We start from the raw sequence: 25672 nt of genomic DNA, 5'->3' as shown, positions 1-25672 counted from the left end.
AAGGGCAGGCACTGATATTGTTATGAAGTAATTTGTGAAATTATTGGTTTTGAATGGCAAAAAATAACTTTTTTCTTTTTGTCACAATTTAAATCACTACTTAATAGGAAAGAGCAAATACACACAGTAGGTTTAAAACAAATCTATGTTCTGCTTGGAGCTGTAATGAGAGCCTTGTGGTTGCAATCGTGCTCAGCCCCCACACAGCAGTGCACATGAAAGAAACTGCACCTTTAAAGGGACATTATACACTAATTTTTTCTTTGCATAAATGTTTGTGGATGATCTATTTATATAGCCCATAAAGTTATTTTTTTTTAAAAAAAAAGTATAGTTTTGCTTATTTATAAATAACATTGCTCTGATTTTCAGACTCCTAACCAAGCCCCAAAATTTTATGAGAATACCGTCAGCTACCTTCTCCAGCTTGCTCCTGTTTGTGTAAAGGGTCTTTTCATATGCAAAAGAAGAGGGGGGGGGGGAGTGTCTTATTTACCACTTGCAGTGGGCTTTCCAGCTACCTTTTCAACAGAGCTAAACTGACAGCTTCTAAGTAAGTTTTTAAACAGTTTTATACTGGATTTTTATATCAGCATCTGTGCATCTTTATAGTAGTGTCTATTACATGCAGGTATATGAAAATGAGTGTATACTGTCCCTTTAAAAATAAACAGAAACTTACTTTGTGCAGCACCCTCATTGCCCTCTTACCTTGGTTCACTGATTTAGCCTATAAATTAAGCTGCTGGCTGTTTTCTGACTCAAGTAAGAAGCTGACTGCACTTCGCTCGGGGAGGGAGGGGACTTGCAGACAAGAGCAGAGCCAGAGTTGATGGGTCAGATAACATTTCTGTGCCCCTCTCACTGAGAGGAGACAAAAGAACATTAAAGAGTCAGTTTTCACTGTGGTGTGGTCTTATTCAGACAGCATGTGATTGTGTACATTTTCCTGGCAGCCACAGCTTCGTAGTAATAAATTATTGTAAAGTAAACTAAAATGCTGCCCCTACCTTGGTCGACTCCTCTTGCTTTGCTGACGAATGTTAGGTCAGTGGCAGTGCATACATTTTTTCACTGATTATGTGAATTGATGTCCAGGCAGATGGCAGCTTAACAAATAGGCGGGCCCCAGAGTAAATCAGAGAAGCACTAGCAGCCCAGCTCTGACAACTACAGCCCTTCATCCTCCATGGAAGCCCGCGCAGGCGTGCACACATGTTTTAACCATTTCCTGTGTGCGCCTTGTCCACACTTCACTGACAATGCTGAGCCATGAGCCGCAGAGCCGACAGAGAGCTTACAGTACTGTACACATCCAGGATCCAGCCCTCCACTGCACAAATTTGAGCAGCCCCACCCCCAGAAAGTTAACAGATAAAAATATATTTTGATATATAATAAATATATATATATATATATATATATATATATATATATATATATATATATAAAAGTTTACTTCCTTAATTAGTGCTGCATCTGCCAGTAATGACTGGGGCCCTCTAAGATGCTGGGCCCTCGGGCAAGGGCCAAATTGCCCGACTTGTCAGTCCGCCCCTGTCACCATATAAGATTATACAGCAAATTTCACAGTTCTTACATTAGCGGTTGCAGAGAAAATAGACTTTCAATATTTTCGCGTAAACCAATATGGCTGCCCGATCATATGATATACAGCCTCCATATTACGAACAACAATGCTCACCATTTATGTCAATAAACATGGCAAAAAATAAAGCATTTTTGTTAAACGTTTTTTGTTTTATTATTAATTAAAAAATATTGTTAAGCAATTTTGAACAATTCAAAATGGCTGCCAAACCACATGACCTATTGACTTCTCTTGAACAAATCTGAATATTGGTCATAAGGTAACTCTATAAACCAATTTTCACGTCTGTCTCATAAGCGGTTTCGGAGAAGAAGATTTTGTAGTTTTTTAAAACTGGGCATAGGAAACAAAATGGCTGCCACACTGTGTAATGTATGGCTTGCATATTGCACACATTAATGCTCCCCATAGACCTCTACAATTTGCAGAAGTTTCATGAAAATTTGCAAATGTGTTATTTCACGAAAGCGACTGCGCAGTGCAAATTTTAACTGCAATATTGTCTTTGAGGTTTATGACTGTGTAATCATGTGTCTATTACACTGTAATATTGCTAAATATTGTAAAACTAATGTATAAAGTGCAAATTTATGCAATTAAATGTTGATAAAAAGGTTAATGTCTCGAGGCGGGGCTTAGCCGGTCAAGAAGATGGCTGCGTGAACTGATAGCTCCCATGCCCTAGTGCCCCAAACCCAGCCGACTTTATAGGCAACGGTACTTTTAAACACCTATACAAGAGTTACTCAACACCCGGTAAGCGCACACCAGCTGAGGGAAGAGAAAAAACATAATAAGTGGAAGCGGCAGAGAGAAATCCCAGCAAAAGGCGGCAGCAGACGCTGGAGCACCGGACATCAAAGGAAAGCAACCGCATCTACATAAAAACAGACCGGCCACATTATAGCAATAAAAAGCAGACACCTACCACTAAGAAGGCAACAGAACTAGCAAAGATAATGGCAAGAGAGCAGGGCCAAGAGTGAAGAGCGGAGGCGCAGCACCACGCGGTCACACAACAGTAGGAGAGACACTACACTGCAGAGAGGAGTGTGGGGTAAGGCCGCATAAACGGCAGGCTTCAAAAATAAAAATGCACCTTTTAAGTTGAGCTAACACCCCACCTTGGAACTTTACACACACAGAGGGGCACAAACTAGCCTGGGAACAGTTGTGCACTCAGACAGGCAAAGCCACAATATAACTACCCAGAGCTATTTGAAACAATAAGCCGGCAGAGTGCAAATAATAAAAAGAAAAAGAAAAGATAGGAGCACAAACTGCAACTCAGCTAATAATATTGAGGAACTCCTAAAAACATAAAAATAAATAAAATAATAAAGGGAAACAAAAGAAGAGGAATACAGTATAAATGACAGACTTATTAGAAACATAAGCTGACAGGAAAGAAGCCTTGCTTTTACATTAACAAAGGTATAGCTGGACATAACATAGAAAAGCAGGCCCGGCAGGGAAAAATAGAGCGAAAGGGGGGGAAAAATACTGATCCAACGTGAACCCTAATAAACATACAGTACTTTCAAATACTTTCAAAGCACATCAGTTCCTATTCACACTGCCTAAATACAATGCCAGGGCGCAAACTTAATAAGCCAGAAAGCACGCCACGCTCTAGAATGTTGCAGCTTTGTTTGAAACCTATAGAAACACCAGTAGATCCTATGCCACCAACCCCCAATAATGACATCCAACAAGAAGAACTGGTAGAGGATACACCTGGAATACACAACACTACTAGCCTTACAAAAGCAGACCTTCTACCACTCTGTACCAAGAATGACCTTAAAGAAATTGTATCAGAAGTGAAAACCTGGTATGGAGACTTGAAGAGAGATTTATCATGAGTGACCCAGAGAGTCACCAATTTGGAAGAAAGCCACAACATCATGGATACAGATATTCAACATATGTCACAACTCCTAGAAAAAGTTGAAGACCTAGACAATAGGGGAGGGAGAAACAATTTAAGGATATGTGGTATCCCAGAAACAATTCAACCGGGGGCATTGGAGGGATGCTTGCAAGATCTTTTTAGAATGGTTAAAGGAGATAATGGCGCTACAGACGTGGTATTCGAAAGAGCACACAGAGCACTACATGCAAAGCCCCCTCCCAAGGCACCAACAAGAGACGTAATTATCAAATTACTCAACTTTAAGGATAAAGAAGAAATAATGCGGCACCCCAGGATGAAACAAAATATTACCCATGCGGGTAACCGCATTCAAATTTTTCAGGATCTCAGCCCAACTACTCTTCAAAAAAGAAGGGATCTAAGCTACATCATGAATGTTTTGAGAGAACAAAAGATTGCTTACAGATGCGGCTTAGCAAAACAGCTAATAAGGACAATACAACAGCGATTTTCAAAAACAAAGAAGATCTTCCACACTTTTGCGAGGCCCTGCGGTCAACATACAACAGCTGGAATATGCTCAGAATGCTGAAACAAGAATTCCACCACGTGATAACAGTATGCGTCCCCCCATGAAGAAGGTACTGCATAACAAAGAAAAAGCCCCTCAGTCTGAAATGACAGCAGCAGAAGACACTGAGTCAGCCGCTTGATACTGTGGTTAATAGTTGAGAGACAATAACATAGAGAGCTCTGAACATGAACAGATGAGACAAGTGTTGAGACACAAGTTGGTAGTTGTGTCAGAATATTATAGGTTACCGAAGGACAGATGACACAAGGTCGTATGCTAAAAAATTTTAACTTTTTTTTTTTTTTTTTTTTTATGTACAGGCTGGGTTTGGGGGCAGGGATACTGCCTCAACCTGTTTTTTCTTGAATTGTATTGAGTTATATTGTTTTTTATTGCTTTGTATTGTGACGCAGGTTAAGATCTGTATTAGATAAGATAAGCTATTGAGTTACTTTGAAAGACAGGAAAAAAAAGGTATATTTGTACAGAATACTATCACTCTTAATTACTCAGTTAAAAGAGGTTCAGCTTCTAAGTAAGTTTTTAAACAGTTTTATACTGGATTTTTATATCAGCATCTGTGCATCTTTATAGTAGTGTCTATTACATGCAGGTATATGAAAATGAGTGTATACTGTCCCTTTAAAAATAAACAGAAACTTACTTTGTGCAGCACCCTCATTGCCCTCTTACCTTGGTTCACTGATTTAGCCTATAAATTAAGCTGCTGGCTGTTTTCTGACTCAAGTAAGAAGCTGACTGCACTTCGCTCGGGGAGGGAGGGGACTTGCAGACAAGAGCAGAGCCAGAGTTGATGGGTCAGATAACATTTCTGTGCCCCTCTCACTGAGAGGAGACAAAAGAACATTAAAGAGTCAGTTTTCACTGTGGTGTGGTCTTATTCAGACAGCATGTGATTGTGTACATTTTCCTGGCAGCCACAGCTTCGTAGTAATAAATTATTGTAAAGTAAACTAAAATGCTGCCCCTACCTTGGTCGACTCCTCTTGCTTTGCTGACGAATGTTAGGTCAGTGGCAGTGCATACATTTTTTCACTGATTATGTGAATTGATGTCCAGGCAGATGGCAGCTTAACAAATAGGCGGGCCCCAGAGTAAATCAGAGAAGCACTAGCAGCCCAGCTCTGACAACTACAGCCCTTCATCCTCCATGGAAGCCCGCGCAGGCGTGCACACATGTTTTAACCATTTCCTGTGTGCGCCTTGTCCACACTTCACTGACAATGCTGAGCCATGAGCCGCAGAGCCGACAGAGAGCTTACAGTACTGTACACATCCAGGATCCAGCCCTCCACTGCACAAATTTGAGCAGCCCCACCCCCAGAAAGTTAACAGATAAAAATATATTTTGATATATAATAAATATATATATATATATATATATATATATATATATATATATATATATATATATATATAAAAGTTTACTTCCTTAATTAGTGCTGCATCTGCCAGTAATGACTGGGGCCCTCTAAGATGCTGGGCCCTCGGGCAAGGGCCAAATTGCCCGACTTGTCAGTCCGCCCCTGTCACCATATAAGATTATACAGCAAATTTCACAGTTCTTACATTAGCGGTTGCAGAGAAAATAGACTTTCAATATTTTCGCGTAAACCAATATGGCTGCCCGATCATATGATATACAGCCTCCATATTACGAACAACAATGCTCACCATTTATGTCAATAAACATGGCAAAAAATAAAGCATTTTTGTTAAACGTTTTTTGTTTTATTATTAATTAAAAAATATTGTTAAGCAATTTTGAACAATTCAAAATGGCTGCCAAACCACATGACCTATTGACTTCTCTTGAACAAATCTGAATATTGGTCATAAGGTAACTCTATAAACCAATTTTCACGTCTGTCTCATAAGCGGTTTCGGAGAAGAAGATTTTGTAGTTTTTTAAAACTGGGCATAGGAAACAAAATGGCTGCCACACTGTGTAATGTATGGCTTGCATATTGCACACATTAATGCTCCCCATAGACCTCTACAATTTGCAGAAGTTTCATGAAAATTTGCAAATGTGTTATTTCACGAAAGCGACTGCGCAGTGCAAATTTTAACTGCAATATTGTCTTTGAGGTTTATGACTGTGTAATCATGTGTCTATTACACTGTAATATTGCTAAATATTGTAAAACTAATGTATAAAGTGCAAATTTATGCAATTAAATGTTGATAAAAAGGTTAATGTCTCGAGGCGGGGCTTAGCCGGTCAAGAAGATGGCTGCGTGAACTGATAGCTCCCATGCCCTAGTGCCCCAAACCCAGCCGACTTTATAGGCAACGGTACTTTTAAACACCTATACAAGAGTTACTCAACACCCGGTAAGCGCACACCAGCTGAGGGAAGAGAAAAAACATAATAAGTGGAAGCGGCAGAGAGAAATCCCAGCAAAAGGCGGCAGCAGACGCTGGAGCACCGGACATCAAAGGAAAGCAACCGCATCTACATAAAAACAGACCGGCCACATTATAGCAATAAAAAGCAGACACCTACCACTAAGAAGGCAACAGAACTAGCAAAGATAATGGCAAGAGAGCAGGGCCAAGAGTGAAGAGCGGAGGCGCAGCACCACGCGGTCACACAACAGTAGGAGAGACACTACACTGCAGAGAGGAGTGTGGGGTAAGGCCGCATAAACGGCAGGCTTCAAAAATAAAAATGCACCTTTTAAGTTGAGCTAACACCCCACCTTGGAACTTTACACACACAGAGGGGCACAAACTAGCCTGGGAACAGTTGTGCACTCAGACAGGCAAAGCCACAATATAACTACCCAGAGCTATTTGAAACAATAAGCCGGCAGAGTGCAAATAATAAAAAGAAAAAGAAAAGATAGGAGCACAAACTGCAACTCAGCTAATAATATTGAGGAACTCCTAAAAACATAAAAATAAATAAAATAATAAAGGGAAACAAAAGAAGAGGAATACAGTATAAATGACAGACTTATTAGAAACATAAGCTGACAGGAAAGAAGCCTTGCTTTTACATTAACAAAGGTATAGCTGGACATAACATAGAAAAGCAGGCCCGGCAGGGAAAAATAGAGCGAAAGGGGGGGAAAAATACTGATCCAACGTGAACCCTAATAAACATACAGTACTTTCAAATACTTTCAAAGCACATCAGTTCCTATTCACACTGCCTAAATACAATGCCAGGGCGCAAACTTAATAAGCCAGAAAGCACGCCACGCTCTAGAATGTTGCAGCTTTGTTTGAAACCTATAGAAACACCAGTAGATCCTATGCCACCAACCCCCAATAATGACATCCAACAAGAAGAACTGGTAGAGGATACACCTGGAATACACAACACTACTAGCCTTACAAAAGCAGACCTTCTACCACTCTGTACCAAGAATGACCTTAAAGAAATTGTATCAGAAGTGAAAACCTGGTATGGAGACTTGAAGAGAGATTTATCATGAGTGACCCAGAGAGTCACCAATTTGGAAGAAAGCCACAACATCATGGATACAGATATTCAACATATTTCACAACTCCTAGAAAAAGTTGAAGACCTAGACAATAGGGGAGGGAGAAACAATTTAAGGATATGTGGTATCCCAGAAACAATTCAACCGGGGGCATTGGAGGGATGCTTGCAAGATCTTTTTAGAATGGTTAAAGGAGATAATGGCGCTACAGACGTGGTATTCGAAAGAGCACACAGAGCACTACATGCAAAGCCCCCTCCCAAGGCACCAACAAGAGACGTAATTATCAAATTACTCAACTTTAAGGATAAAGAAGAAATAATGCGGCACCCCAGGATGAAACAAAATATTACCCATGCGGGTAACCGCATTCAAATTTTTCAGGATCTCAGCCCAACTACTCTTCAAAAAAGAAGGGATCTAAGCTACATCATGAATGTTTTGAGAGAACAAAAGATTGCTTACAGATGCGGCTTAGCAAAACAGCTAATAAGGACAATACAACAGCGATTTTCAAAAACAAAGAAGATCTTCCACACTTTTGCGAGGCCCTGCGGTCAACATACAACAGCTGGAATATGCTCAGAATGCTGAAACAAGAATTCCACCACGTGATAACAGTATGCGTCCCCCCATGAAGAAGGTACTGCATAACAAAGAAAAAGCCCCTCAGTCTGAAATGACAGCAGCAGAAGACACTGAGTCAGCCGCTTGATACTGTGGTTAATAGTTGAGAGACAATAACATAGAGAGCTCTGAACATGAACAGATGAGACAAGTGTTGAGACACAAGTTGGTAGTTGTGTCAGAATATTATAGGTTACCGAAGGACAGATGACACAAGGTCGTATGCTAAAAAATTTTAACTTTTTTTTTTTTTTTTTTTTTTATGTACAGGCTGGGTTTGGGGGCAGGGATACTGCCTCAACCTGTTTTTTCTTGAATTGTATTGAGTTATATTGTTTTTTATTGCTTTGTATTGTGACGCAGGTTAAGATCTGTATTAGATAAGATAAGCTATTGAGTTACTTTGAAAGACAGGAAAAAAAAGGTATATTTGTACAGAATACTATCACTCTTAATTACTCAGTTAAAAGAGGTTCAGAGTAGGCACATACATCAGATCTAGTTGTGTACGGTAACACGGAGGAGCATCCCACATCTGCCAGCATTAATTTACAGATCACACACTACACCCGGCCAGGGTTAGTCTAGAATCTTAGAAACTACTACATAGATTATCTGACCCCACGAAGGGCTATTTATATCAGTGAAATAGTAACTGCCGCTGTAGAGCAGTATAGTACATCTAAAAGCCCAGAGTAGAAGATGAAGCATTACCATGCAACCGAGACAAATAAAATTATTAACTATTAATGCGAAAGGACTAAATAGCCCAGAGAAACGTTCCATAGCCTTTAATCAGATGCATAAGGAGAAGGGGGATATATTGTGCATACAAGAAACACATTTTAAAAAGGGAAGGGAACCTAAGATTATCAACAGCAGGTACAAAACAGCATTTATGGCATCGGGTCCCACAAAAAAGGGAGGGGTAGGTATATTCATGGGAAACCATATCCATTTTTGCCCATCGCGTATTATTAAAGACCCTAATGGCGCATATATAATAGTGATAGGCCCACTTTTTAACACACAAGTCACACTAGTAAATGTCTATTTTCCAAACGTGGGACAACACACGATATTCAAACAGGTCACTCAACTGATAATGGAACACTCGAAGGGTATTATCTTACTTGGGGGAGATTTTAACATTCCATTGGACCCGGTAAAAGATACCTCCTTAGGTAAAACCAGCACATCTCACAGGGTGATTAATGGCAAACACACACAGATACAACAACTCAAATTGCATGATGCCTGGAGGGCAATAAACCCACACAAAAGGGATTATACATTTTATTCACACCTGCATCATATATACACTAGAATCTACTTCATTCTCACTGACCAAGTAGGGTTAACACTGATAGTGGACTCTATGATATTACCAACTACATGGTGAGACCACGCACCTGTGAAATGCACTATTAAATGGCCAAACACCCCTGTAAAACCATTTATATGGAGATTGGATGAACACATGCTAAACAACCACTTAATTCGGGCAGAAATTGACTCAGCTATGAGCCATTACTTTCAGGAAAACTCTAGTGAAGATGTCGCCCCCTCAGTACTATGGGAGGCACATAAATGCGTAATGAGGGCAGCGTTTATAAGACACAAAGCCAGGGAAAATAAAAACAATAGACAATACATGAACTCAATAACCTCACAAATCAGATATTGGGAAACAGAACTCAAAAAACAACCTAACTCTACTGAAATATTACACAACCTATCCAAAACTAGGACAGAATTTAATAATTATCTGATAAAGGAATACCAGAGGAAGGCAAATATACTACAACAATGATACTTCAATGTTAACGACAAAACTGGCACCTCTTTAGTGAAAGCCCTTAAAAGAAATGAACTAGATACCCATGTATATAACATGACAGATCCGACAGGCCAAATTCAAAAGGACAGTATACATATCGCTGACATTTTCCAACAGTATTATGGGAAACTATACAATATCCAAATGGTAAATACACAAGAAGACATAGACAGATTTCTAACTGACATACAGTTTAACGAAGTAAAAAGTGAAGACTCCGACAGCTTAGACATGCCAATAACACCTGATGAAATAAAAAAAGCCATCATAAACATGTCAAGTGGAAAAAGCCCAGGCTCAGACGGTCTAAGTATAAAATACTCTAAAACATTCACACATCATTTATTGGGCCCACTGTCTACATTATTTAACTCACTACTCAAGGAAGGGGGTTTTACAGACAACATGCTAGAAGCCCATATCACAGTTCTACCCAAACCAGGGAAGACGATGGACAGACCAGAAAATTACAGACCCATTTCACTCCTAAATTCGGACATAAAAATATTTGCCAAAATTCTTGCCACTAGAATAAACACCTATCTACCTGGATTAGTGCACCCAGACCAGGTAGGATTTGTGCCTGGCCGGGAGGCCCGCAACAATACACATAGGACATTTCAACTAACCTCATACGCACAATTAAACAAAATACAAATGGCCCTTATTTCTACAGATGCGGAAAAGGCATTCGATAGGGTAAATTGGCAATTCCTTAAATCAGTCCTTCAAAAAATGAAATTCAGTAATAGGTTTATACAACTAATTCTTACACTATACAGAAACCCCACTGCAAAAGTAAAAGTGAATGGCCTACTCTCCGAAAAATTTCTGATCCAGAACGGCACAAGACAGGGTTGCCCGCTTTCCCCCATACTCTTTGCACTCACAATAGAAACATTGGCCCAAAAAATCAGAGAAGATAGTCTAGTAACAGGTCTCAGCACAGCAAACAAAATCTATAAATTGGCATTATATGCAGACAACATTCTGCTCACTCTGACAAACATAGACACATCCTTGCCCAGGGTACTGGAGATTTTCAAAGAATACGGAAAGGTATCAAACTTCCAGCTCAATCTCTCAAAATCTGAATTATTAAATATAACCTGTGACTCAGCAACACTTAACGACACTTTACTAAAATGCCCACTTAGAAGACAAGAAGTAAAAATTAAATATTTAGGCATTTATATATCCCCAGACCAACAAGAGATTTTTCAGGCAAATTATAAACAGTTGGAAAAAAAATTAGTAGCAGATCTGTCTAATTGGAAAAAGAAAACAATTTCATGGTTGGTTAGGATCAACGTCATTAAAATGAATGTTCTACCAAGGCTCCTGTATCTCTTACAAACGACGCCCATACCTTTGCCATTTAGATATTTAAAGAGAATCCAAAACATAATAGAACAGTATATCTGAGGGAACCCTAGACCAAGAATTCCAAAAATAACGCTTTATCTACCAAGAGACAGAGGAGGACTGGGTCTGCCAAATGTAGAGGTATACAAACAAGCGATTATGCTACGCACTTTACTTGACTGGTGCCATAATGACCATAACAAAATCTGGGTACAATTGGACTGCACCATATTAGGCACAGGGAATATGGGAGGCATGGCATGGATAGCAAAAAAAGACAGACCAAGGACAGCAGAAACATACCCACTGTATATAGATTTCTTCACTATATGGGACAAACATGTGAACACATCAGAGAAGATATCATCACACTTCTCCCCTCTAACCTCTATATACCAAAACCCTGAATTACCCTGGCATTGCAGGGAACCAGTTCTGAATCAAAACCCCCCATTACAACGCGTTTACTCAGGGCCTTGACTGATAATGGTAAACTGAAGCCCCTCGAAACCATAAAAGAGACTGAGTTAGGTGACAACATGAACTGGCTGATGCACTCACAGTTGAGACACTACTTGGTGACACATAGACATAAACATAACCTACTCAGGCAGGTCACTGCATTTGAAAATCTCTGCCTACGTGACACACCTACAGAACATGCCATATCCATTTTATATAAAATGCTGATACTGGAAGATGCACAAATCTTACCCACATTCACCAAAGCATGGGAGAAGGAGCTAAATACAGACATTGAGCTGCAGGAATGGCTAGCAGCATTTCAGATTACAAAACAAGCCTCAATCTCAGCTAGGGTACAAGAATCAAGTTACAAATATCTTTCGAGGTGGTACCTTACCCCCGTCAGGTTAAAACAAATATACAAAACAACCTCAGGGAAGTGCTGGAGGGAGTGTGGGAGTGATGGTACGTTGACCCACATCTGGTGGGACTGTCCGGGCTTGGACCAGTTCTGGATAGAAATATTTGAGTAGGTTAGAGTAGCAACAGGGAAACCCTTGCAGAATCATCCTAAGATCTTATTATTTATTTCACTACCCAGTCTCGAAAGTAAGGCCGCAAATGCCCTCAGACAAGTTATATTAAAAGGGGCAAAGATGTTGATCCCCAAACACTGGAAAAATAAAATCGCACCATCGGTTGAGAAATGGAAAAGGCAGGTAGACACCTTGCTACATCTGGAAAGGTACCACCACATGCAGAATAACACATTAGACACTCACAAGATAATGTTGATGCAATGGAGGGAATGTCAAAAACCTGATAGACCTAGAGATTAATAACATCATATCATAATGTCATAGAGGCTAGAAAACAAGATATAATGGTGAGAAATGGTAACAAAGGTAAAGACATAATAGGCAAATTTGGGTACAGATGTTGCTGTTTAAAAGTGAATAGCTATACTAACGGTACACAGATATACGCTTGGTATTGTAATTTGCGGGAAGAGGGCCCAAAGGCACTACTGAGGGATAAAAAGGGAATATAATTGTAGATAATTACAACTGAGAGAAGAAAGTGATTTAACCCTCAGCGGTATACTAAATAATATAGTGGTTTGGTGCTATGTACATTGCTTGACTAAAAACCAACTTAGAGGTATGACCTCTACAAAAAGTACATATGTGTAGCACTCAAATTCCCTTTGTTCGTGATATCGACAGAGTATTGAGTGGCGGATAAACTAGGCTATTAAAATATAACTTTTATTGGGACTTATTTAAAAAATGGAAAGACAAAACAATTAAAATTACAGAAACTTCAAAAAAAAAAAAGGTTAATATCTCACAGCAGCCATGTTGATTATGGAAAAATCACAATTTGAACAAACTTGGTAGAGGACCTTGCAAGAAACATATGTGCAAAATTGCGCTTTATTGCACTAAGCGGTTAAAGAGAAGATGTTTAAAGATTTTTGCAAAATGCAAGATGCCTTCTACATCATGTGACCAATGCACTTCTGTTGAGCAATGACAAATCTAGTTCATAGCAGCACTGAGCACAGCAAGTTTCAAACTAGTAACACAAGCAGTTTCTCAGATAAAGATTTTTAAGCGTTTCTCGAAATTTGTCGCAAAAAGCAATATGTCTGCCTAACCTTATGACTTATGAGTTCAATGTTGCATGAGATGTAGCAGAGCAATAGGCTGTACTAGCATACTTGATTTCAAGAGCTTTGCATAAGCAGTTCAAGAGTTATGGGCAATAGAATACGTTTGGCAGAATAATAATAATAAAAATAATAATAATAATAATCCTGACAATAACAATAGGTTGTCCTGCAACTTCGTTGCTGGCCACCTCAAAATTCATATAACTGCAGTATATGTAAATGTTGTGGCCGGTTTGTCTTGATAAACAGACATTTGTTTCATCAATCTTAGTCCCCTTATAAGATTTGATGAGAGATTGGAATGTTATTACATTTAATGTGCATATTGCTCTATTTTCCATAGGTGATGGATCATACCATATCATACACCAACACCATCAGTGGATTATTAGCAGGAGAAAGAGTGATCACTGGACAAAATAATTTGCAGATCATTGTGACCTGTGAATTTGACAGTAATTCTGCAGTAGAAGTCATGTACATGATACAGAATGACATTGTTCAAGAACAGAAAGATTCTAGCCAGTATGATATCAGCCTTGATTTTTATCAGTCTGAAGATTTCTCCTCTCAAGTGGTAGAAACACCCTACTTCATCGAGCTCAATAAGAAACTTTATTTGCAGGCTACACTGAGAAGCCCAGATCCCCAGCTCACTGTGTTCACAGAAACCTGCTTTGCCTCTCCTAATTCTAATTTCGAAGAACCAACTTATGATCTCATCAGACATGGGTATGGAGAACAATTAAGAATAGATTTGTGTTTTACCAGCTTTAGATTATACATGGTGTAAAGGCAACAAAAGTGTGCATTAGAGTCCAAGCAAAGTCAAGTTTCTGATATAATCAGTTGTCTGTGTTATCCAATGAAGAACCCAAAGGATAAGATCAAGCCTAGTGAAACAATGAGCAACATGAGCACAAATAGGTTATTTAATTGCTCAATTAACTTAATTTCAAACATTTACTGAGAATATGAATAGGCTTAAAACAAAGACTATTTAAGGATTTTGCATTATATTATTCTTCAATTTTCTAATCTATCAATAATATACTTTATGGCCAAAAGTATGTGGACACCTGAGCTTCACACCTATATGAGCTTGTTGGACATCCATTCTAAAACCGTAGGCATTAATATAGTGTTGGTATCCCCCTTGCAGCTACTCAACTGGGAAGACTTTGCACAACATTTTGGAGAGTGTCTGAGGGAATTTGTGCCCATTTAGCCAAAAGAGCATTTGTGAGGTCAGACACTGATGTTGGATGAGAAGTCTTGGCTTGCAGTTAGCATTCCAATTCATCCAAAAGGTGTTCCATGGGGTTGAGGTCAGGGCTCTGTGCAGGCTACTGAAGTTCCTCCACAACAAACTCATCAAACCCTATCTTCATGGGCCTTGCTTGTTGCACTGGGTAACAGTCATGCTGAAACAGGAAAAGTCTTCCCGAAACCATTGCCACAAAATTGGAAGCACCTAGTTGTCTAAAATGTATTTCTATCCTATAGCATTAAGATGATCCTTCACTGAAATGATGAGGCCTATCTCAAACCCTGAAAAAAAAATCCAGACCATTATCCCTCCTCCACCAAACATTACAGTAGAGTCTATGCATTCTGGTTGAGTAACATTCTTCTGGCATCCGCCATGCCTTGATTTTTCCACCAGACTGCCAGATATTTAAGCATGACTTATCATTCCATAGAACGTGTTTCCACTGCTCCACAGTCAAGTGGCGGAGTGCTTTATACCACTCCAGGCGAAGCTGGCATTGCGCATATTAATTTTGCATAGCTGCTCAACCATGGAAACTCATTTCATGAAGCTCCTGATGAACAATACTTGTGCTGATGTTGCTTCCAGAGGCAGCTTGGGACTTTTTATTGAATGATGCATCAGATGATAGGACATAATTTTCACTAACTGACTTGTGAAAATGTGGCATCCTATTACAGTGCAGTGTTTAAGTCACTGGGCTCTTAAGTATGACCTATTGCTTTGACAATTTTTGTCTATGGGGATTTCATTGATATGTGCTGGATTATATGCACCTGTTAGCAATCAGTGTGACCAAAACACCTGAACTCAATAACTAGTAGTGGTGTCCACATACGTTTGGCAATATAGTCTATATTAAAAATGTTCAGAGGTTAATCTTAAATGTAGGGGAGCACAATAAACATTTATATTCTAATGCATTATACCCCAGCATAAAAATCCTCCTGCTGCAATAATTCCTACTGTCAAGTTAACCCTTTCCTTGCTATATGGCTGGTACATGCAATAGCCTACTAGCAGATATGTCAACTTACCTTAAACTTAGAAACCAGCAAGAATATTGTGCCAGCCACACATTATTATTTTTTTGTGGGATGCAGTATATGGATGTTTGTATATAGCTGTATAGTTATATAGTTATAAAGTAATGCAGAATGTTAGTAATCAGAAGCACAATTTAGGAGCCGTGGCACCCAAAATGTGTCAAGCCCCAGTTGGCAAGGAAAATAACATATTTCTTATTCATCTTGTAGATGTTCAAAGGATGACACATATCACAATTTTCCCTCTGGTAGTGGATTTGCACGGTTTAGTATCAGTGCCTTCAGGTTCTTACATTCTCACCCATCTGTATACCTCCAATGCCGTTTAGTGATCTGTGATACAGACGACTCAGAATCTCGCTGTAAACAGGGCTGTATGAATCGCCAGCGCAAAGATCTCAGTTCACACAAGTGGAAAGCAAATGCTGTTGTGGGACCTATCCGACTGAAACATGAAACTGAACATTCCGGTGAGAGATACAAAAACATTTCAATCAGAACATATATTATGTCTGTGATTCCCAAATTATGTTTTGAGTACCCTGTTAACAGTTGGGAAAAGCCATCATAATAATATTTCTATGATCCAGTATCCAATACATGGGAACTGGGCACCGTAGTGCTGAGCCTATTGGTATAGATTCTGTATAATCCTGCAGCAGGTTATCATATTAAGAGACCGCTAATGTGCTTTTTCTGTGTGCCAATTTTATTCACAGATTCTCTAAGTGAGAAAAGAGAAGAAACATCCAATGTACCACAGAACAACCTATACTTGCTGGGAATCATGGTACTGATTGTCAATGCCCTCATACTGACATTAGTGGTACTGAGATATCAACAGAAGCAACCAGTAGGGTACAGATATCAGCAGCTAGCAACAGAATAGACAAGAGAATGGGAACATGGAACTCTGGATTTTCAATCGTTTATGAAGCCCAGAATATGCTTTAAAATAAAAGCAGGAAATAAGTGCATTTTAGTTTATCTATCATTCTTTGTCTTTTATCTATGTGCTTGATTATTATCTATTTATCCATCTATCTATAATCTACTGTCTCTATCTATCTGCTTCTCTATTATCTATTTATCCATCAATCTATAATCTGTCTCTTTCTATCGGCTTCTCTAGTATCTATCTGTCTATATCTATCTATCTATCAATCTAATGTTGCTCAGAGTCCAGATAAGTTCTATGTAGAGTAGCATTACTTGTGTAACTATACTATTTTACACTAGACAGCTCTGATTTAGGAAGTAACGATTGACAAAGCAAAAGGGCACTACTCTGAGCTTGTAGTCTAAAGGGAAGGGTTACATACATAATGAGATTCAGTGAATCACTTCACATGAAGTGGTAATTAGTGTTATACATGGGCCTATAAAGAAATGAGTGAAATATGGCCTAGATTTGGAGTTTGGCGGTAAAAGGGCTGTTAACGCTCCGCAGGCTTTTTTCTGGCCGCACCATAAAATTAACTCTGGTATCGAGAGTTCAAACAAATGCTGCGTTAGGCTCCAAAAAAGGAGCGTAGAGCATTTTTACCGCAAATGCAACTCTCGATACCAGAGTTGCTTACGGACGCGGCCAGCCTCAAAAACGTGCTCGTGCACGATTCCCCCATAGGAAACAATGGGACTGTTTGAGCTGAAAAAAAACCTAACACCTGCAAAAAAGCAGCGTTCAGCTCCTAACGCAGCCCCATTGTTTCCTATGGGGAAACACTTCCTACGTCTGCACCTAACACTCTAACATGTACCCCGAGTCTAAACACCCCTAACCTTACACTTATTAACCCCTATTCTGCCGCCCCCGCTATCGCTGACCCCTGCATATTTTTTTTAACCCCTAATCTGCCGCTCCGTAAACCGCCGCAACCTACGTTATCCCTATGTACCCCTAATCTGCTGCCCTAACATCGCCGACCCCTATATTATATTTATTAACCCCTAATCTGCCCCCCTCAACGTCGCCGACACCTGCCTACACTTATTAACCCCTAATCTGCCGAGCGGACCTGAGCGCTACTATAATAAAGTTATTAACCCCTAATCCGCCTCACTAACCCTATCATAAATAGTATTAACCCCTAATCTGCCCTCCCTAACATCGCCGACACCTACCTTCAATTATTAACCCCTAATCTTCCGAGCGGAGCTCACCGCTATTCTAATAAATTGATTAACCCCTAAAGCTAAGTCTAACCCTAACACTAACACCCCCCTAACTTAAATATAATTTACATCTAATGAAATTAATTAACTCTTATTAAATAAATGATTCCTAAATACTTACCTGTAAAATAAACCCTAATATAGCTACAATATAAATTATAATTATATTATAGCTATTTTAGGATTAATATTTATTTTACAGGCAACTTGGTATTTATTTTAACTAGGTACAATAGCTATTAAATAGTTAAGAACTATTTAATAGTTACCTAGTTAAAATAATAACAAATTTACCTGTAAAATAAATCCTAACCTAAGATATAATTAAACCTAACACTACCCTATCAATAAAATAATTAAATAAACTACCTACAATTACCTACAATTAACCTAACACTACACTATCAATAAATTAATTAAACACAATTCCTACAAATAAATACAATTAAATAAACTAGCTAAAGTACAAAAAATAAAAAAGAACTAAGTTACAAAAAATAAAAAAATATTTACAAACATAAGAAAAATATTACAACAATTTTAAACTAATTACACCTACTCTAAGCCCCCTAATAAAATAACAAAGCCCCCCAAAATAAAAAATTCCCTACCCTATTCTAAATTAAAAAAGTTACAAGCTCTTTTACCTTACCAGCCCTGAACAGGGCCCTTTGCGGGGCATGCCCCAAGAATTTCAGCTCTTTTGCCTGTAAAAGAATAAATACAATACCCCCCCCAACATTACAACCCACCACCCACATACCCCTAATCTAACCCAAACCCCCCTTAAATAAACCTAACACTAAGCCCCTGAAGATCTTCCTACCTTGTCTTCACCATACCAGGTTCACCGATCCGTCCTGGCTCCAACATCTTCATCCAACCCAAGCGGGGGTTGGCGATCCATCATCCGGTGCTGAAGAGGTCCAGAAGAGGCTCCAAAGTCTTCCTCCTATCCGGCAAGAAGAGGACATCCGGACCGGCAAACATCTTCTCCAAGCGGCATCTTCGATCTTCTTCCATCCGGTGCGGAGCGGGTCCATCTTGAAGCAGGCAACGCGGATCCATCCTCTTCTTCCGTTGTCTCCCGACTAATGACGGTTCCTTTAAGGGACGTCATCCAAGATGGCGTCCCTCGAATTCCGATTGGCTGATAGGATTCTATCAGCCAATCGGAATTAAGGTAGGAATTTTCTGATTGGCTGATGGAATCAGCCAATCAGAATCAAGTTCAATCCGATTGGCTGATCCAATCAGCCAATCAGATTGAGCTCGCATTCTATTGGCTGATCGGAACAGCCAATAGAATGCGAGCTCAATCTGATTGGCTGATTGGATCAGCCAATCGGATTGAACTTGATTCTGATTGGCTGATTCCATCAGCCAATCAGAAAATTCCTACCTTAATTCCGATTGGCTGATAGAATCCTATCAGCCAATCGGAATTCGAGGGACGCCATCTTGGATGACGTCCCTTAAAGGAACCGTCATTAGTCGGGAGACAACGGAAGAAGAGGATGGATCCGCGTCGCCTGCTTCAAGATGGACCCGCTCCGCACCGGATGGAAGAAGATCGAAGATGCCGCTTGGAGAAGATGTTTGCCGGTCCGGATGTCCTCTTCTTGCCGGATAGGAGGAAGACTTTGGAGCCTCTTCTGGACCTCTTCAGCATCGGATGATGGATCGCCAACCCCCGCTTGGGTTGGATGAAGATGTTGGAGCCAGGACGGATCGGTGATACCTGGATGGTGAAGACAAGGTAGGAAGATCTTCAGGGGCTTAGTGTTAGGTTTATTTAAGGGGGGTTTGGGTTAGATTAGGGGTATGTGGGTGGTGGGTTGTAATGTTGGGGGGGGGGTATTGTATTTATTCTTTTACAGGCAAAAGAGCTGAAATTCTTGGGGCATGCCCCGCAAAGGGCCCTGTTCAGGGCTGGTAAGGTAAAAGAGCTTGTAACTTTTTTAATTTAGAATTGGGTAGGGAATTTTTTATTTTGGGGGGCTTTGTTATTTTATTAGGGGGCTTAGAGTAGGTGTAATTAGTTTAAAATTGTTGTAATATTTTTCTTATGTTTGTAAATATTTTTTTATTTTTTGTAACTTAGTTCTTTTTTATTTTTTGTACTTTAGCTAGTTTATTTAATTGTATTTATTTGTAGCAATTGTGTTTAATTAATTTATTGATAGTGTAGTGTTAGGTTAATTGTAGGTAATTGTAGGTAGTTTATTTAATTATTTTATTGATAGGGTAGTGTTAGGTTTAATTATATCTTAGGTTAGGATTTATTTTACAGGTAAATTTGTTATTATTTTAACTAGGTAACTATTAAATAGTTCTTAACTATTTAATAGCTATTGTACCTAGTTAAAATAAATACGAAGTTGCCTGTAAAATAAATATTAATCCTAAAATAGCTATAATATAATTATAATTTATATTGTAGCTATATTAGGATTTATTTTACAGGTAAGTATTTAGCTTTAAATAGGAATAATTTATTTAATAAGAGTTAATTTATTTCGTTAGATGTAAATTATATTTAAGTTAGGGGGGTGTTAGTGTTAGGGTTAGACTTAGCTTTAGGGGATAATCAATTTATTAGAATAGCGGTGAGCTCCGGTCGTCAGATTAGGGGTTAATAATTGAAGTTAGGTGTCGGCGATGTTAGGGAGGGCAGATTAGGGGTTAATACTATTTATTATAGGGTTAGTGAGGCGGGTTAGGGGTTAATAACTTTATTATAGTAGCGCTCAGGTCCGCTCGGCAGATTAGGGGTTAATAAGTGTAGGCAGGTGTCGGCGACGTTGAGGGGGGCAGATTAGGGGTTAATAAATATAATATAGGGGTCGGCGGTGTTAGGGGTAGCAGATTAGGGGTACATAGGGATAACGTAGGTGGCGGCGCTTTGCGGTCGGAAGATTAGGGGTTAAATATCTTAAGTAGCTGGCGGCGACGTTGTGGGGGGCAGGTTAGGGGTTAATAAATGTAATACAGGGGTCGGCGGGGTTAGGGGCAGCAGATTAGGGGTACATAAGTATAACGTAGGTGGCGGTCGGCAGATTAGGGGTTAAAAATTTTAATCGAGTGGCGGCGATGTGGGGGGAGCTCGGTTTAGGGGTACATAGGTAGTTTATGGGTGTTAGTGTACTTTAGGGTACAGTAGTTAAGAGCTTTATGAACCGGCGTTAGCCAGAAAGCTCTTAACTCCTGCTATTTTCAGGCGGCTGGAATTTTGTCGTTAGAGCTCTAACGCTCACTTCAGAAACGACTCTAAATACCGGCGTTAGAAAGATCCCATTGAAAAGATAGGATACGCAAATGGCGTAGGGGGATCTGCGGTATGGAAAAGTCGCGGCTGAAAAGTGAGCGTTAGACCCTTTAATCACTGACTCCAAATACCAGCGGGCAGCCAAAACCAGCGTTAGGAGCCTCTAACGCTGGTTTTGACGGCTACCGCCGAACTCCAAATCTAGGCCAAAATATGTTAGGGGCTTAGTGGTCTAACAATGTAGGTCATGACTGGGCTTATGCTTTCCTAAACAATGTGTCAGAAGCATTTAGATGATTTTCGGTTTGGATGCTGATTAACAGGGGGAGAGTGCTTCCGGCGTGCAGAACAGCACAAGAGAAAAAGATGTCATGAACTTTATAGATGAAAACTACGACAAAAAACTTTACATCATATACCTGTACTCTCATTGACTAAAACTAACAATGATGAAAAGACTAAAATGGAAATGTGTTTTTAGAAGACTGACTAAAACAAAATCAAAATGTGCTGTCAAAATAAAAATTGGTGGAAGTAGATATGAGTAGAATTTGTCATTATTGCAATATATTGCAGTCATTTTGCACTTCTGAGTAGATGTGTGCAGTAAGTGAAAGATAAATAAAAGCTGTTGTAAAGGGACAATAAGCACAAATTGTGCTTATCCCACACTCCCTAGAGGAAGGAAGGTTTCTTTAAAAAGCTATAAATGGCCTAAAGCAGTTATTAATTTGTAGAATTTTGAAGAAAACCTAGGCTACAGAATTTGCTTTTTGAGCAAATTCTGTAGCCACATCTCACCTCAATACCAGCGCTGCTTACAGTAGCGGTAAGCTGGCTAAACGTGCTCATACACGATTTCCCCATAGGAAACAATGGGACTGAGCCGGCTGAAAAAAAAACCTTACACCTGCAAAAAAGCAGCGTTCAGCTCCTAACGCAGCCCCATTAATTTCTATGTGGAAATAAAAATTATGTCTACACCTAACACCCTAACATGAACCCTGAGTCTAAACACCCATAATAATAAACTTATTAACCCCTAATCTGCCACCACCGACATCGCCGACACCTGCATTATATTATTAACCCCTAATCTGCCGCTCCGGACACCGCTGCCACCTACATTATACTTATGAACCCCTAATCTGCTGCCCCCAACATCGCCGACACCTACATTATATTTATTAACCCCTAATCTGCCACCCCAACATCGCTGCAACCTAACTACATTTATTAACCCCTAATCTGCCGCCCACAACGTTGCCACCACTATAATAAAGTTATTAACCCCTAAACCTAAGTCTAACCCTAACACCCCCCTAACTTAAATATAATTTAAATAAATCTTATTAAAATAACTACAATTAACTAAATTATTCCTATTTAAAACTAAATACTTACCTGTAAAATAAACCCTAATATAGCTACAATATTAACTAATAATTACATTGTAGCTATTTTAGGATTTATTTTTATTTTACAGGCAAGTTTGTATTTATTTTAACTAGGTACAATAGTTATTAAATAGTTATTAACTATTTAATAACTACCTAGCTAAAATAAGTACAAATGTACCTGTAAAATAAAACCTAACCTAAGTTACAATTACACCTAACACTACACTATAATTAAATTAATTACCCAAACTAACTACAATTAAATACAATTAAATTAAATAAACTAAAGTACGAAAAACAACAAACACTAAATTACAGAAAATAAAAAAATAATTACAATTTTTTTAAACTAATTACACCTAATCTAATCCCCCTAATAAAATAAAAAATCCCCCCAAAATAATAAAATTCCCTACCCTATACTAAATTACAAATATACCTTAAAAGGGCCTTTTGCGGGGCATTGCCCCAAAGTAATTAGCTCTTTTACCTTTAAAAAAAAATACAATACCCTCCAACATTAAAATCCACCACCCACACACCCAACCCTACTCTAAAACCCACCCAACCCCCCCTTAATAAAACTTAACACTGACCCCTTGAAGATCACCCTACCTTGAGACGTCTTCACCTAGCTGGGCCAAAGTCCTCCAAGAAGCCGGGCAGAAGTGGTCCTCCAGACGGGCAGAAGTCTTGATCCAGGCGGCATCTTCTATCTTCATCCTTCAGGCACGGAGCGGGTGCATCCTTTTCCATCAACGTCCAAACGAAGAATGAAGGTTCCTTTAAATGACGTCATCCAAGATGGCGTCCCTTCAATTCTGATTGGCTGATCGAATTCTATCAGCCAATCGGAATTAAGGTAGGAAAAATCCTATTGACTGATGCAATCAGCCAATAGAATTGAAGTTCAATCCGATTGGCTGATCCAATCAGCCAATAGGATTGAGCTTGCATTCTATTGGCTGTTCAAATCAGCCAATAGAATGCAAGCTCAATTCTATTGGCTGATTGCATCAGCCAATAGGATTTTTCCTAGCTTAATTCCGATTGGCTGATAGAATCCTATCAGTCAATCGAAATTGAAGGGACGCCATCTTGGATGACGTCATTTAAAGGAACCTTCATTCTTCGTTTGGACGTCGATGGCAGAGGCTGTTCCGCGTCCGCTGGATTGAAGATGGACCCGCTCCCCGCCAGAAGGATGAAGATAGGAGATGCCGCCTGGATTCTGCCTGTCTGGAGGACCACTTCTGCCCAGCTTCTTGGAGGACTTTGGCATGGCTGGGTGAAGACGTCTCAAGGTAGGGTGATCTTCAAGGGGTTAGTGTTTTATAAAGGGGGGATTGGGGGACTTCCGGTGGGCGGGCGCTGAGAGTGGAAGCAGGGGAAAGGAGCTCCGGACCCTTGGTCCCTACTTTGAGCTGGAAACACTAGAAAAGGCCCATAACTAGCCAAATTCCTTGGCAGGGAATAAATACCCCTGTCCGGAGCACTACGGTAAGGAGTCTGACACCCGACTCCCCCGCCGCGAAGCGCAACTAGAGAGGAAGTCAGAGGAGAGTGGCTGCAATAAGGGCGGCTGAAAGACAGGGCATAACAATAGCCCCAGAATTGTACCGGAGGGCTCCTTCAAGATCTAGAGTTCCAAGCGAGGTGCCCCAAGCAGAAGGAAGGAGAAAAGACCGGGTGAGGGGGTGAGTGGAGCTTTGGCGGCAAAACGCCATCTTGACATAGCTGAGGGGAAGGTGAAGTGACGCACACAATATTACATAGTGCTAGCCCCCGCAGAGACACACACCATAAGAAGCCTGAGAAGCTAAACGCCAAACATAAAACTTACACAGACAAGGGAGAAAGGCCCCAGATTGTAATAGGATTTGAGAGTTATAAACGCTATTGCTGCATATCAAGCGGCAGGCCAGGGCCTGTGCTGTATTGGGACTTTATTCTTTTATTACTGCAGCAAACAGCCTCACCCACTGGTGGTAAACAACAAAGAAGTATTCAACACAATCCCAAATAAAAACACAGCAAGACAAAGGACTATAAGCAAACCCATCAGCCACATGTCAAGCATAATAGTTGCTAATTTGCTGAGCAATATAGCAGGGGAGGTGTAAGACAGGACCTGCAGAGACATATCACAGAAGACGGCAGGAGAGTCCTATACAGATATTCTACATATACCTCAGCTGAGGGATTACAAGATCAAGCCTAACTCTCTGATCACTAATTTTTTTTTTCTCTGTGGAAGTTGAGTATACACAGGCGCAACATACAGGCTGCGCTAGACAAAACCACATACGCTGCTGAGAGTTACTTCTCGCCAGATCCCATAGAGAGGGTCACCCTCAAAGACATCACTGACATTCTCATTCATTTATTTGATATAAAAAGCTGTGATAACGCACCCCACCACAATGCAGGGCTAATCTGAATGGGCTCACGCCCCCCCGCTCACCCTTCCTTTATGTTTACTGAATATTGCAAGATCCTCTAAAAGACCTGAGACACCCAGACCTGTTTCTAGCGGTCCATTATCCTTATAAAATACATTACACCATATATGTGTACAGTTGAAGCAACAACTGTGGAACTCTCAACGCTGTATGCAAAAGTATTACGACTCATACTCCAAGAAAACGGACACAATGACAAACAGGCTAAAAAACGCTGATAAAAGAAAGCACCAGGTGGAGAGTCACCAAGCTCCAGGGCCTGCGGAAGATGCTGGACCCAATAGTCTCATGGATGCCCACCCAATTGTCTCACAAATCTCAGCGTTGTTCCTACCCAAGATAGACCAACTCCAAACAGGTATGGATTCTCTTACAGCCGAAGTTAAATCCTTTAATGGCAGATTGACACGGGTGGAACAGCAGGTGGCAGAAGGGGAGACCCGTCACAGAGAAACTGAATCCCAAGTCCATACCTTACAACAACAGAACGAACGGCTGTGGGCAAAGATTGACGACCTGGAAAATAGGTCGCGACGGA

General features: G+C 39.9%; 1 protein-coding gene across 1 annotated transcript in view; it reads left to right on the top strand.

The window, feature by feature from the left end:
• LOC128640223 (CUB and zona pellucida-like domain-containing protein 1) overlaps nucleotides 1-16806 on the top strand; it is a gene marked incomplete at its 5' end in the record, with an annotated part of 101509 nt that extends 84703 nt beyond the window's left edge. Inside the window, 3 exons of the mRNA XM_053692625.1 lie at nucleotides 13854-14242; nucleotides 16040-16299; nucleotides 16549-16806. Coding sequence (XP_053548600.1) covers nucleotides 13854-14242; nucleotides 16040-16299; nucleotides 16549-16718 — 819 coding nt within the window. The remainder of the gene's footprint in view (nucleotides 1-13853; nucleotides 14243-16039; nucleotides 16300-16548) is intronic.
• Between the last annotated feature and the right edge of the window lie 8866 nt (nucleotides 16807-25672).

The sequence above is a fragment of the Bombina bombina genome, chromosome 9, assembly GCF_027579735.1.
Source record: "Bombina bombina isolate aBomBom1 chromosome 9, aBomBom1.pri, whole genome shotgun sequence".
NCBI lineage: Eukaryota > Metazoa > Chordata > Amphibia > Anura > Bombinatoridae > Bombina > Bombina bombina.
The sequence above is the reverse complement of the archived record's forward strand: the minus strand, read 5'-3'. Positions and strand labels throughout refer to the sequence as shown.